We start from the raw sequence: 15,080 nt of genomic DNA, 5'->3' as shown, positions 1-15,080 counted from the left end.
TGACTATAAAGTAAGTAGGCAATCATTCCAAAACTTTTATATCCCAATATTTTAAACTGTCATTTTGGAATGCCATAAAGCAATGACACTGACACTGTTCAAAATGTTCTTGACTCTCTCTGATATATCCTTTTGGATGTTCTCAAAGTAAAATCTTCACCTTTCAAAACTGAATTGACTTTTTTGAAAAGGTCCAAAAGTCTTGAACAGTCCAAGCCTACAGAGTAAGTGAATGACAAACTGCAAACTTTCTAGATAAAACATTGTGGTCTACTAAGTATGTTAATTAAGTAATTAAACTGATTTTCATATGTGCCTCAAACTCATTCTGAAAAGTAATTTCAAGTGAAAATTTCAGACCTTTGCAGCAAAGTCATCATCACTAAAGAAAGTGCCATTTCTTTTTCTTTAAAGTAAGCTCTGCGCCCAGTGTAGGACCTGAACTCAACGCCAAGATCAAGAGTCACATGCTCTAATGGACTGAGCCAGTCAGGCACCTAAAAGTGCCAGATTCTTAATGTAATCATGCTGGGAGAAAAAAATTGAAGCTCACTTGAATAAATGTTTGTGACTCTTACTTTTAAAAAATTAGTCTGTCTGAGGGGGACGATGAATACTTTCTTAAAGAGAATGATAGATCACTGGAACAGTAAATAATATGGTAAAAGAATGTGAAAGATTTCTGAATTGATACTAAAGAATTTAGCTATAATATAAAATTTCTCCCTATTTTCTTTAGGAATTCACTAATCCTTAAAAAAAAGAAGATATATTCACATTAATAAAGTTTACAAGGAATATCTAATTATAGAAACCCACTACCTTTAAAGTGTTTGATTGAATTTTATATTGAAAATTCCACAAATGGAACTAACCAGTCTGTTTTCACTAAGTCAACTGTTAAGATATCTTTTATATAATTCATATTCCATGAGGAATCTACTTTTGCCTTTTCCTATTTGGAATAAAATGATTTAAAACTTGTAAGTAAATAAGAAAGGCTGCTTACACTTTTACTCGGTTTTAAATCTCCAAGGCCATCAAAACATAATAAGATATTGATAGTGACCACTTCCAAAAAGTGGCATACTAAACAAAATACAAAGTATTGGAAAAGGTTATTACTTGAAATTCAAACAAAACACATGTTAAAGTTTTAAAAAATCATTAATAAATTTAACTAGTGTTATATGATATGAATTATGAAATATTTACTATTAATATAGAATTTTAGGGTAAAAACAGGAGAAAAAAGACTTGTTAAATAAATGTCAATTTATCAAATTTACACCATACTGAAGAATTGATTGCCAGATTGTCTAATTTTATACCTGTTTGCCTACATAATTTACATTGCCTCCTCCCATCAGACACTTTATTTCAATACCCAATATTTATCTGCTTGGGATGGTAAACCTTTTAAAACATACAATAAGCTCTTTATAAATTAAACAACCAGAAAATTGCAACTTCTGCCTAAAACCTTATTTGTTTAAAGCTTAGGAGAGTATAATTGTTGTAAAACCTGAAGTAGATCTTGAAATACTTCAATAAAAATTTAATGAGCATACTAAATGCTAAAAAAATTAAAGACAGATTAATCTGTATATAAAGAGAATAAAGGTCTCTACCTTTGTGTCACCAGGTCCTGTGATCCTGTTTTTTCAGTCTTTGAAATGTCAGTATCACCTAGTGTTCCTCCAAATAAACACCACTCTGTAGGATCCTTAACAAATGATTCTAAAGTTTCTGTCAGCTTACAATGATCATGGTAATTTAACCACTATTCTAGAATGGTGCCAACTTCAGAAAAGAAAATGTTTTGCTTAGCTATCAAATAGTTGGCATGACTGTAAAGTCTGGGGAAGCTAAACACAAAGGTTACCAATGTTCTTTAAATATATGCTCCATATTTATTCCATTACCAGAAGACAGAATGACAACCTATTAAAACTTGAAAAAAATAAGGATGTCATTAAAAAAAAATTCATTTATTCATGAGAGACACAGAGAGAAAGGCAGAGACATACGCAGAGGGAGAAGCAGGCTTCCCAGGGGAGTCCAAAGCAGGACTTGATCCCAGGACCTCGGGATCATGCCCTGAGCCAGACAGACGCTCAACCACTCAGTTGCCCCAAGGACATCATTTTTAAAGCAAAGAATGACTGGGTAACTGTGCTCCAGAGAATCTTGGGAAAATGTGAAAGCCAATGATTTTCAAACATATTTACAGATGTTTAATAATCAATGTAGCCTCATAAATAAGAATTTCTGTTCCTAAAAAAATTTTATTTACTTATTTATTTGAGAGAGAGAGAGTGCACGAGCATGAGCAGAGGGAGAGGGACAAGCAGACTCTGCGCTGAACATAGAGTCCAAGTGGGGCTCCATCTCACAACCCCAAGATCGTGACACGAGTTAAAATCAAGAGTTAGATGCCTGAGCCACTCACGTGCCACTCAAATAAGATAATTTCTTAATTCCAATAATTATATCAGTTACTTATTTATACTGTTGTAATCATTTAAAACCCCCCAAACTTTGTCAAGTATAGTATACAAAAGGTCATAACCTTCTCTGATTTGCTCCTGCTTTTATTAGAAATGACTTCACAATTTACCACATCTGCTGTAAACAGTCCTCATCAAGGATGATGCAACTCTTATATACTGATAACTGACTTATTTTTTAAAAATATTTGAGAGAGAGAGTGACTGAACAAGAGAGAGCACAAGCAGCGGGGGAGGGAAAGAGAGAAGCAGACTCCCTGCTGAGCATGGAGCCTGACGCGGGGCTGGATCCCACAACCCTGAGATCATGACCTGTGCCGAAACCATGAGTCAAATGCTGAACCAACGGAGCCACCAGGTGCCCTGACCTCTTTTATTTATACACACATGTAAGGGGAAAAGAAGGGTGCAGAATATAATGCATGGCATGCTAATTTCTGTGTTCTTAAAAAGTATATGTAGAAATGCTTATAAAACTATGGAACAGGGATCCCTGGGTGGCGCAGTGGCTTAGTGCCTGCCTTTGGCCCAGGGCGCGATCCTGGAGACCCGGGATCGAGTCCCACGTCAGGCTCCCTGCATGGAGCCTGCTTCTCCCTCTGCCTATGTCTCTGCCCCCGCCCCCCCTGCGACTATCATAAATAAATAAAATTTAAAAAAATAAAAATAAAACCATGGAACAGGGCAGCCCAGGTGGCTCAGCGGTTTAGTGCAGCCTTCAGCCCAGGGTGATCCTGGAGGCCTGGGATCGAGTCCCATGTCAGGCTCCCTGCATGGAGCCTGCTTCTCCCTCTGCCTGTGTCTCTCTCTCTCTCATGAATAAAAAAACCAAAAACCAAAAAACCAAAAAAACCCCCATGGAACAGTTTTGAAAGGTTACACAGGAAACTGGTTGTTTCTGAGAAGAGCAGAGAGAAGGATTAAGATGACAAATTTTCACTATATATCATTTGAATTTTAAACCATGTATTATATGTTTACAATACAATTAAAAATATAAAAAGCATAATGTGGTGGTTAGAAGTATAGACTTGTGAATTAAACTGCTTGGGTTTGAAATCCAGGCTCTGTCACTTACTAGCTATTGACCTTGGACAAGTTATTTAATTAAACCATGTTTGTGCCTTAGTTTATTTATAAAGTGCAGATAACAGAAACTATTTCAAAAAGGATTAAATAAATTAGTATTTGTGATACAATAGATACATGCTGCATACACATATACATACACATGCATATTTACATATGCATGTATATGTATGTATATAATATACATGCACCCTCTAGGAGTTTCTGTCAATTCTTACATGCTGAATTCTAACAAGTACATTCTAGCTTCTTGTGATAAATCTAGTATCTTGAAATTTTTTACTTGATAATACTGTCATATTTTCTAATGCTGAACAATTGGATCTACTACCTTTACACACACACACACACACACACACGGTTTATGTATCTTTTGGGATGATTTTAAAAATCTGTTTTGAAATATTTTTTGTTCCTCTCCATTTTTTATTTAAGTTCTGCTCTTAAATTTTTGTTTCTGTCTTCTGCTTTTTTCAAGTTACCCATTTTTCTTATCTAACTTTGATCTTAATACTTAGTTCATTAATTTTCAGTCTTTCTACTTAACTAAATATGCCTTCTGAGTTGTTTTACTTGTATACTACAAGTTATATAGTAATTTAATTATCCAGTTCTAAATATTTTCTAATTTCCATAAAAGATCTTCTTTGACATTAATTTTCAGAGGTATAATTTTCCCAAATATATGAGGAGGAATTTTTTTTTGTTTCTCTTTTGCAGATTTTAATCTTCTCATAGCATTATCACATAATACAGTCTGTAATGATACAGATTTTAAATTTTTAAAAATTTTATCTTATTTCTATTAAAGTAATAGTTCGTATTTTAAAACTCACAAGGTAGTATAAAGGTTTATATATAAGCTGTAGGCCCCTGACCAATGCTATCCTACTCCTCACACCGCACCAGCAGCAACTCTGTGATTTCTAAATACTTTGCTTATATACTTATTTCTTCACTTTTCAACTTTACACATTTTCTTCTTATTACAGAAAGTGAAGTTTTAGTCAAACTATATCTCCCACTCCTACATCTTTTACAAAGAATTAAATTTTCTGTAACCTTGCAAATATGAAGATATCTTTCTTTTACCCTCTTTAAATTTATCATTTGGCTAAGCATAGAATTAATTCTAGGTTAAAAATCATATACACTCATAATTTTAAAGGAATGGATTTCATTAGAGTCTAATTTCCATTGTTCCTGATGGTAGTCTACTGTTGTTCCTTTTTTTATTCATTCAAGTATTGTTGATACACAGTGTTACATTATTTTTAAAAAATTGTTTTAAAATTTATTTATTCATGAGAGACACAGAGAGAAAGAGAGGCAGAGACACAGGCAGAGGGAGAAGCAGGCTCCACGCAGGGAGCCTGACGTGGGACTCGATCCTAGGTCTCCAGGATCATGCCCTGGGCTGAAGGCTGCGCTAAACCGCTGAGCCACCCAGGCTGCCCCACAGTGTTACATTAGTTTCAGGTGTACAACATAGTGATTTGGCAAGTCTATACCCTTTGTTATGCTCACCATAAGTGCAGCTACCACCTGTTACCATAGCTATAATAATACCATGGACTATGTTCCTTATGCTGTACCTCTATCCCCGATTTACTCATTCCATAACCAGAAGCCTGTTTCTCCCACTTCTTTTCACCCATTTTGCCTACCTCTAACCCCACAGTCTATTCTGATCCCACAACTTTGAAGGTAATCTGCTAGTCTTCCCTCCTTCCTCCCAACTTCCTGACCTTGGGAAGAAACTCTTTGAGAGCCTGTTTGTCTGTCTGTCTTAGAAGGAGAGAGAGAGAGAGTGTGCTCACACAAGCTGGGCCGGGGGTGGGCTGGGGGTGGGGGGTGGGGAGGGTGTGCAGAGGTAGAGAAAGAATCCCAAGTAGACTTGTGCTGAGCGCAGAGCCCAATACCGGGCTCTATATCTCGACCCTGAAATCATGACTCAAGCTGAAGTCAAGAGTCAGATGCTTAACCGACTGAATCACCCAGGCTCCGCTGTCCTGTTCTTGTTTAATGAATGTGATATTGACAATATCTTTAAGGATATTAATTTGTTTTGTGGGTTTTTATTTTTTGACACTTTCTTTCCATTTGTCTTTACTTCTAACAAGTTCCTATATCTTTATTACTGTTTGGCTTTTTACTCTATCTTTCACAGTAGAAGTTTAATCAAATATCTGGTAATATCTGGTAATTGTTACCCTAGTGACTTTGGTTTGGCCATACAATTTGCTTTGGCCAGTGAAATGTGAATGGATATCAAGTATACCACCATCCATGCAGAAGCCTTAAATGTATCTTTGTGGTTGTCTCTGAACCCATCCCTGAGCTTCTGTCCTCTGCTATGTGAGAGAACAGTATGCTGTAGATAGTAGCTGCTCACTACAGGTCCTGGAATGAGAAGAGTTGTGAGCTGAGCAGAGTTCTTTTTTTTTTTTTTTTAATTTTTTTATTTATTTATGATAGTCACACACAGAGAGAGAGAGGCAGAGACACAGGCAGAGGGAGAAGCAGGCTCCATGCACTGGGAGCCCGACGTGGGATTCGATCTCGGGTCTCCAGGATCGCGCCCTGGGCCAAAGGCAGGCGCCAAACCGCTGCGCCACCCAGGGATCCTGCTGAGCAGAGTTCTTAGGCAAAGGTATGCCTGCAGCAGTCCTCAGTGCCAGGTGTAAGCAAGAAATATTTGTTGTAAGCCACTGAGATATGTGATCCCATTTGTGGATTAAAATGCACACATATATTTATTATATACATAGAATATTTCTGGAAGGATTCACAAGACAATGGAAGTGGCAGGAGTAGAGAAATCTTAATTTTTATGATCTATTCTTTGGTATCTTTTAATACATACTCATAGCAAAACATTTATTTTTATAATAATTTCATATAAGAAATCCTAGTCAGAAAAAGGCAAAAGAGCACTGAAATAAAAGATTAAACTCCAATCAAAATTTTTTTCTAAAAATACTACTATATTAAGGCAATATATTATCAGTATAAAAATTATGAAAACTAAAAAAAGATATAAATAACAAAAATAATCAATTATGTCAACAACCAGACATATATTATTCATATCATTTTAGAGGTATGATTCATCACCCTGTATATATAATTTTGTATTCTGCTTTTCAAGTTTACATTATAATAAATACTTCACAGTGTTAAGAACTCATAAAGCTCACTTTTAATTACTATATATATATTTCCACCATACTGATATCATAATTAGCTTAATTACTCCCTTAGTGTTGGACAAATACATTCACTCTAATTTTTTACTACCTTAAGTAATGTCTCAATAGACATTTCCAGGCATAAAGTATTTCCTGCATTTATGATTTTTCCTTAGGACATATTCCTATCTCCAGAATTACTGGGTCAAAAGACATGGACATGTTTAGGCTTTTGATACATATTGCCAGATTGCCTTCCAAATACATTGCATAGATTTACATTCCCACCAATAATATCAAGGTAGTCACATCATTAAGAATCATTTTTTAACTTTAGCTTACAGAACAGGCAAAAACTGGTATATTAGTAATTGCTGTTTTCAATTTTTTTTAAGACTTTATTTATTTATTGAGACACAGAGAGAGAGAGAGAGAGAGAAAGAGAGAGAGAGGCAGAGACACAGGCAGAGAGAGAAGCAGGCACTATGCAGAGGGCCTGACATGGGACTCAATCCAGGGTCTCCAGGATCACGCCCTGGGCTGCAGGTGGCACTAAACCACTGCGCCACTGGGGCTGCCCAGTAAGTGCTGTTTTCATATTTCTCATTACTAGGAAGCCAAGTATCTTTTCACATGTTTCCTTCATTTGCGTTTTCTTTCATACAAATTATCTGTTGCTGTTTTTTTAAAATTCTTAATTCCAGTTAGTTAATGCAAAGTGTTATTAGTTTCAGGTGTACAATATAGAGATTCAACACTTTCCATACATTACCTGGTGCTCATCATGACAAATGCACTCCACCTGTTGCTTTTCAATTGATCACTAATAAAAGTCTTAGTGCTTTACTAATTGATTTGTATATAATTTCTTACACTACATTAAGCTCAGAAAGTCTTTTTTCTTTGTGTTTTTATATCTAATAATAGTATCTGTATTATTATATTATTATTATTATTTTATTAAGTAGGCTCCACACCCAGCGTGGAGTCAGCACTGGCTTTGAAAACTTACCTGAGATCAAGACCTGAGCTGAGATCAAGAGTTGGACACTTAACCAACTGAGCCACCCAGGTGCTCCTACCTAATAATAGTATCATATCAACAAATCTTTCCTTCCATGTCCTCACTAGCATAAATTTTTATACATCAAAATCATCTGTGGGACATTCATCTCAGAGATGTGGACTCAATAACTGGAAGATGGAGTTACTGGGTCACTGTATTTTTAAAAAGCTGAGACTGAAAAAGTAAAAAACAATGTATTATGTTCCAGGGTAGAATGATTATTAGTTTTGGTCTTCTTTTTTCCTGGTGCCCCAAAAGCTGCAATGAACCTCTTTCAAAAAGCTTTGTCTTAATACTTAATCTGCTTAAAACGAGAAAAAGAAACTGGCATATGACAAATTTCTCTGGAAGAAATAAGATGTCACTATTCATCATGGAATTTTACAAAAGCCATGACTTACCTGTTTGGAGAGTACTAGGAAAAGACAAAGTGACTTTTTCATCTTCATTCTGGTAGTTAAATCCTGTAGCATGTATTTCTGGAATGGAAATTAAAAAACATTACTTCACAAATCTGACTGGACTAAGACAAAATCCAGACTGCAGCAATTAACATTTTTAAGACCCAAATCTCTATTAAAACTAAATTCTTTTTTTTAAAGTAGGCTCCAAGGGCCCCTGGGTGGCTTGGTCAGTTAAGCATCCTCCTTCGGCTCAGGTTGTGATCCCAGGGTCCTGGGATTGAGTCCTGTGTCGGGGGTCTCTCTGTTCAGTGGGGAATCTGCTTCTTCCTCTCCCACTGTCCCCACTTGTACTCTCTAGCTCACTGCCATATAAATAAATAAAATATTAAAAAAAAATAAATTAGGCTCCAAGCCCAACGTGGGGCTTGAGCTCATGACCCTGAGATCAAGAGTCATACACTCTACCAACCGAGCCAGCTTGCTGCCCCTAAAATTAAATATTCTTAATTTTAAAAATTATGTTCCTATTAACAAAAGTGTCATTTCAAACTAACCTATTTTATTCCACATCCTAGGTTAAATATGCTCCTGAAACACAATTATACAACCTGTATTAATTCATAAAACTTTTTTTCCCCAGAAAATTTTTATGATACAAGGGAAACAGGGCTACTATAAATATGAAAAGGTTTTCTGCCAGATTCCCAACATGCTTCATTCCCACCTTTGTGCAACTAAGATGTTACTTTCTTTGTAGCAGTTTTACTCGTGAATATTTGAAAGAGAAAACTGCCAAGACTTCAGTGTTAAAGACATATCAATGAAAGTTCTGCCCCCCCAGCCAAAGACAGGTAACAATTCCAACTAAAATATGGGTCATATTTAATTCCAATAAAATTGATCATTATTGGGATCCCTGGGTGGCGCAGCAGTTTAGAGCCTGCCTTTGGCCCAGGGCGCGATCCTGGAGACACAGGATCGAATCCCACGTCGGGCTCCCGGGGCATGGAGCCTGCTTCTCCCTCTGCCTGTGTCTCTGCCTCTCTCTCTCTCTCTGTGACTATCATAAATATATATAAAAAAATTTTTAAAAAAACAGATGTATGGATTAAATAAATTATGGCTTTGATTTGCTCTCTAGCAAGAGTGAGAAGACATTGCTTATTTGATACTTCAGAATGCTCAGTTGACACTTTAGGGAAAGAGCTAAGGCAGATCGACTTCCAACCACATCACATTCACATCCCAGAAGTCAGTCAAAGAGGCAGCCGTAATAAGCACACAAACAGATGTTCAACATCCTTAACCATCAGGGAAACACAAATCAAACCACAATGAAACACCACCTCATACCCACTAGGATGACTATAATCAAAAAGCTAGATAATACTAAGTATAAGGAAGGATGTAAAGAAATTGGAACCCTCATACATGGTTGGCTGGTAGGAACGCAGAGGCTAATAGGAATGTAAAATGGTGCAGCCACTTAGGAAAACAGCCCGGAAGTTCCTCATATGATTATTAGACTTACCATAAGACCCAGAAATCCCTCTCCTATATACATATATATAGATAGATAGATATAGATATAGATATAGATATCTAGGAGATATAAGTATATCCAAGAGAAATAAAAATGTATGTCCACACAGAAACTTATACACAAATGTTCATAGAAGCATTATTCATAGTAGCCAAAAAGCTAAGCATGGACCCCATCTCAGGACTTGATCTCATAACCCTGAGATCATGACCTGAGCTGAAACCAAGAGTCAGATGCTAACCAACGGAGCCACTCATGTGCCCTGAGTTCTACACTCTTTAAAAAAATGATTTTATTTATTTATTTGAGAAACAGCATGAGTGGGAGGGGGGGGCAGAGGGGAAGCAGACTCCCCACTGAGTAGGGAACCCAACTTGAGGCTTGATCCCAGGATCCTGAGATCATGACCTGAGCTGAAGGCAGATGCTTAACTGATTGGGCCACCCAGGTGCCCCTGAATTGTACACTTTAAGTGAATGAATTGTATGGTATGTGAATTGTATCTCAATGAAACTGTTATTAAAAGAGAAAAAGGTAGCTTTATTAGTCATGGGCTTAAATTTGATATGCATAACAGTGATTCAGATTTAATAACATCCTATGAGCTAGGCAAGATGCCCACAATCAATTTCTTTTTATGAATCACCCTAATATTAAATTTTCAAGGTTTCTAATACCATTATGGTTCAAACATGTATTTATAGGGCTAAATCTTTACAAAACCAATAAAAAACTATAATTTCAGATTTTAAAAGAATTTTTAAAAGATTTTATTTATTTGAGAGAAAGAGAGAGACTGAGAGAGAGAAAGAGAGCACGAGCAAGGCAGAAGGCGAGGGACAAGCAGATTTCTCAGCTAAGAAGGGAGCCTGATGTAAGGTTTGATCCCAGGACCCTGAGATCATGACCTGAGCCTAAGGCAGACACTTAACCAATTGAGCCACCCAGATGCCCCTCAGATTTTAAAAGAACTTTAATCAATTATTCCTCATTTACAGATGAAGAAAATGAGATATATAAAGTTAATGATTTGCCTACATTCATATAGCTGGACTAGAATTCAGTTCCCATTGCCAAAATCTTTTCTACCATCATAAATTAGCTCCTATAAATTTGAAAAGAAACTCAGAACTTGGCATATATACAATAATGATGAAATCACTACTGAAACAATGACTTTTGCCTGTAAAAGCTTGAGATTTTCTCTGATTCCCACATATAGAATCATACTTAAACTATAGGGCAGTCAAGAATCACCTTAATGCTCAAGAATGTACCTTCCTGACAAAGATATAAAACAGCCTTATGGTCTATGATCCACAACCATCTCCAAAAAGGATTATTAAAACTAACTTGTTTTTATAAATGCACAAAAAAGGCTTCAAATTGGCAATGAAGGGACGCGTGGGTGGCTCAGCAGTTGAGTGCCTGTCTTCGGCCCAGGGTGTGATCCTAAGAGTCCCAGGTTCGAGTCCTGCATCAGGTTCCTCGCAGGGAGCCTGCTTCTCCTTCTGCCTACATCTCTGCCTCTCTCTGTGTTTCTCATGAATAAATAAATAAAATCTTTAAAAAAAATTACAGTAAATGAAATTTATCATGAAAAAAAAGAAACAGTCAAGTATTATATTGCTAGATTCCATTCTAGCACATGCTTTCAAATATGCATATCAATTAGACTACATGTACAAAAAAGAATAAAATTTCTTCTAAAATTCTCTTCTAGAGGGGCACCCAGATGGCTCAGTGGTTGAGTATCTGCCTTCAGATCGGGGTGTGATCCTGGGGTCCTGGGATGGAGTCCCACATCGGGGGCCTTCTCCCTCTGCCTATGTCTCTGCCCCTGTGTCTCTCATGAATAAATACATAAAATATTTTATTTTATTTTTTTTTAAGATTTTATTTATTCATGAGGGAGAGAGAGACAAGACAGAGAGAGGGAGGGAGAGAGAGAAAGACAGAGAGAGAGGCAGAGACATAGGCAGAGGGAGAAGCAGGCTCCATGCAGAGAGCCTGACACGGGACTCGATCGGGGTCTCCAGGATCAGGCCTTGGACTGAAGGTGGTACTAAACTGCTGAGCCACCTGGGCTGCCCCATAAAATATTTTAAATAAATAAATAAATAAAATTCTCTCCAGAAAAGAGGGCTGTCATCTATATGATTTTTTTAGAAAAGAGGGCTGTCATCTATATGATTTTTAAAAATATTTTATTTGAGAGTCTGCGCATGCACACCTGACCAGGGAGGGGGGCAGAGAGGGAAAAAGAGGATCAAGCAAGATTCTGCAGGGAGCACAGCACCCAACTTGGGGGCTTGATTCCATGACCAGGAGATCATGACCTGAGCTGAAACCAAGAGTTATAGACACTTAACTGACTGAGCTCACCCAGGCACCCCATAATCATATATTTGAATTTCTTAAAAAAAAAAAAACAAAACTTTTCCAATTACTTTGTATTGAATAACATGCTACTTGACACATGTATTAGGCTTTGAAATAACCTTGGTCAACTGCAGCTTTGGATATTCTGTAAATGGCACCACTATTTATCCAGTGGCTCAAACCAGAAATATGGAAATCATCCTGCTTCCCTCCATGACTATCTCTCATAATACATTCCAAATGAACAAATTCAGTAGCCTCTATCTTTAATCCCAGATTTTTCAATCCCTCCATCACTACAACCCCAGTCCAATGCACCATTATTTCTCTCCCATACCATTATAGTAGCCTCTTAACTGGTCTGTTTCTGCTCTTGCTGCTTTATAGTCTATCTTCACATGGCAGCCAGGGTAATCTTTGAGATCAAACCTCTAAGAGAGTCCCAAAATATTCAGAATGAAAAGCTAGGTCTGCTTGAGGTTGGTAAATATTTCTTAGGACCAAAAAATACTAAGTATAAAAGAAAAAAATTGATCAGAATTCATTAATATCTAAAACTTGTGATTAACAAAAGACATTAAGAAAATTAATAGGCAATCCACAGACCAAGAGAAAATATCTTACAGAGAATATACCTAAAAACTTCTACAACACTATGATAAAAAGACAATTCTATTAAAACATGGGCAGAAGACTCAAACAGTTTCACAAAGGAAAATAGATCAGTGGCCAAAAATCAAACAAAAAATGCCCAACATCATTTGTCATCAGGGAAATGCAAATTAAAAGCACAATGACATACTATCATGCACCCACAAGAATGGATAATCTAAAAAGACTGAAAACAAAAATGTTATCGAGGATACAGAATAACTACATATTTTGCTGACAGTGCCTTTGTTGTTCCTCAAAGTCTGCAAGTATTCTCCAACCTCAGGGGTTCTACAATGGCTTAGAAGGTACTTTTCCCATGTATTTACATATTTTAGGTCAATCACTACTTTAGAGATCTGTTTCATTACCTTAAAGAACAATCCTCACTCCACATCCTATTGTGATTTCTGAGCACTTATCACAACTTTACATGTTTATTATTGTTATCTTTCCAAATCAAATATATGTATCAGGAATGTTGATTCTTGGTTTTGTCCTCTACCTCCAACGCTACAATGGTTTCTGGCTCTTAAATGTTTCACATAACCTCATTTAGAATGCATATATGTATATTAAGCATTATAAGTAGACATTTTACTATATCATTTATAAATGTTACAATTAAACTTGATCAAACTTAACCTTGATCAAAACACTATTTTTTTTTTTTTTTTAAATAATGTCTACATCTGATGTAGGGCTCAAACCCACAAGCCCAAGATCAAGAGTCACATGCTCTCCCAACTGAGCCAGCCAGGCACTCTGATCAAAAACCTGAAAAGGGATCCCTGGGTGGCGCAGCGGTTTGGCGCCTGCCTTTGGCCCAGGGCGCGATCCTGGAGACCCGGGATCGAACCCCATATCAGGCTCCCGATGCATGGAGCCTGCTTCTCCCTCTGCCTGTGTCTCTGCCTCTCTCTCTCTGTGACTATCATAAGTAAATAAATAAAAAAATAAAAAAATAAAAAAATAAAAAAAAATTAAAAACCTGAAAAATATTTTTATTTTTATTTTTATTTTTATTTTTATTTTTATTTTTATTTTGGGGGTGTCATATGACATATGAGTGGTCATGATCTCATGGTCCTGGGATTGAGCCCCACGTCAGGCTCTGTGTTCATCGGGGAGTCTGCTTGAGGATTCTCTTTTCCTCTCTCCTGCCCCTCCCCCTATTCACACACACTCTTTCTCTCTGTAAAATAAATAAATAAATCTTTTTAAAATATTTTAATTTTTATTTATGTTTTAAAAGCATTTTTAAAAAAGATTTTATTTATTCATGAGAAACACAGAGAGGAGAGAGAGAGAGAAGCAGAGACACAGGCAGAGGCAGAAGCAGGCACCATACAGAGAGCCTGACATGGGACTCGATCCGGGGTCTCCAGGATCAGGCCCTGGGCTGCAGGCGGTGCTAAACCACTGCACCAGCAGGGCTGCCCTAAAAGCATTTTTTAAGTGGGAGAATAGGAGAGAATATATGGCTATTCAACAATCTGAGCCTCTCTCTTCACACATATAAAATCATTACCTATTTCTTAGTCATTTGAAGATTATACAACATTGTCTATGTAAAATGCTTAGCACAGTGTCTGGTCATAATTATTACAAAAATAAATACTCCTTTCTAGATAATATATCTAATACAATCCTTTATTAATCTAACTGCAACTAATCCATTATATATGTATACATAAGGCTCATGCTGAAATCACTAAGGGAGTGCTACATTTCAGAAAAAAAAATTCTTTTAAGTATAATTACTATTTTCAAATTTATGGATATAAATACACACATTTGGGTATAAGCATGTGCACATGCTTGCGTGTATGTTTATGTTAGCAGTATACCAAATAGAAGCAAAACTTGAATGTAACCAAAGTATATATAAATTTGTGACAAGAAAAATCTTATACTCAAAACTACTAGAAACATTCACTTTGACAATAAAAATTTATTCAAGACAATACAGACCTACAGATTTCATAACTAGATAGATCTATAAATTGAGTTTTTAAATGTCTTATTTTATTTTATTTTTTTAAAATATTTTATTTATTTATTTAGGATAGTCACAGAGAGAGAGAGAGAGAGAGGCAGAGACACAGGCAGAGGGAGAAGCAGGCTCCATGCACCGGGAGCCTGACGTGGGATTCGATCCTGGGTCTCCAGGATCGCGCCCTGGGCCAAAGGCAGGCGCCAAACCGCTGCGCCACCCAGGGATCCCAAATGTCTTATTTTAAA

The 15,080-nt window shown here is 36.6% G+C and overlaps 1 protein-coding gene across 3 annotated transcripts in view; it reads right to left on the bottom strand.

Moving 5' to 3' along the window:
- NPEPPS (aminopeptidase puromycin sensitive) overlaps nt 1-15,080 on the bottom strand; it is a 106,076-nt gene that overhangs the window by 38,182 nt on the left and 52,814 nt on the right. For all 3 annotated transcript variants that reach the window (XM_025439715.3, XM_025439713.3, XM_025439716.3), the window contains exon 3: nt 8,258-8,335. In XM_025439715.3, the coding sequence (XP_025295500.1) occupies nt 8,258-8,335 (78 nt within the window). The remainder of the gene's footprint in view (nt 1-8,257; nt 8,336-15,080) is intronic.

Source organism: Canis lupus, chromosome 9 (assembly GCF_003254725.2).
Source record: "Canis lupus dingo isolate Sandy chromosome 9, ASM325472v2, whole genome shotgun sequence".
NCBI classification, from domain to species: domain Eukaryota; kingdom Metazoa; phylum Chordata; class Mammalia; order Carnivora; family Canidae; genus Canis; species Canis lupus.
The sequence above is the reverse complement of the archived record's forward strand: the minus strand, read 5'-3'. Positions and strand labels throughout refer to the sequence as shown.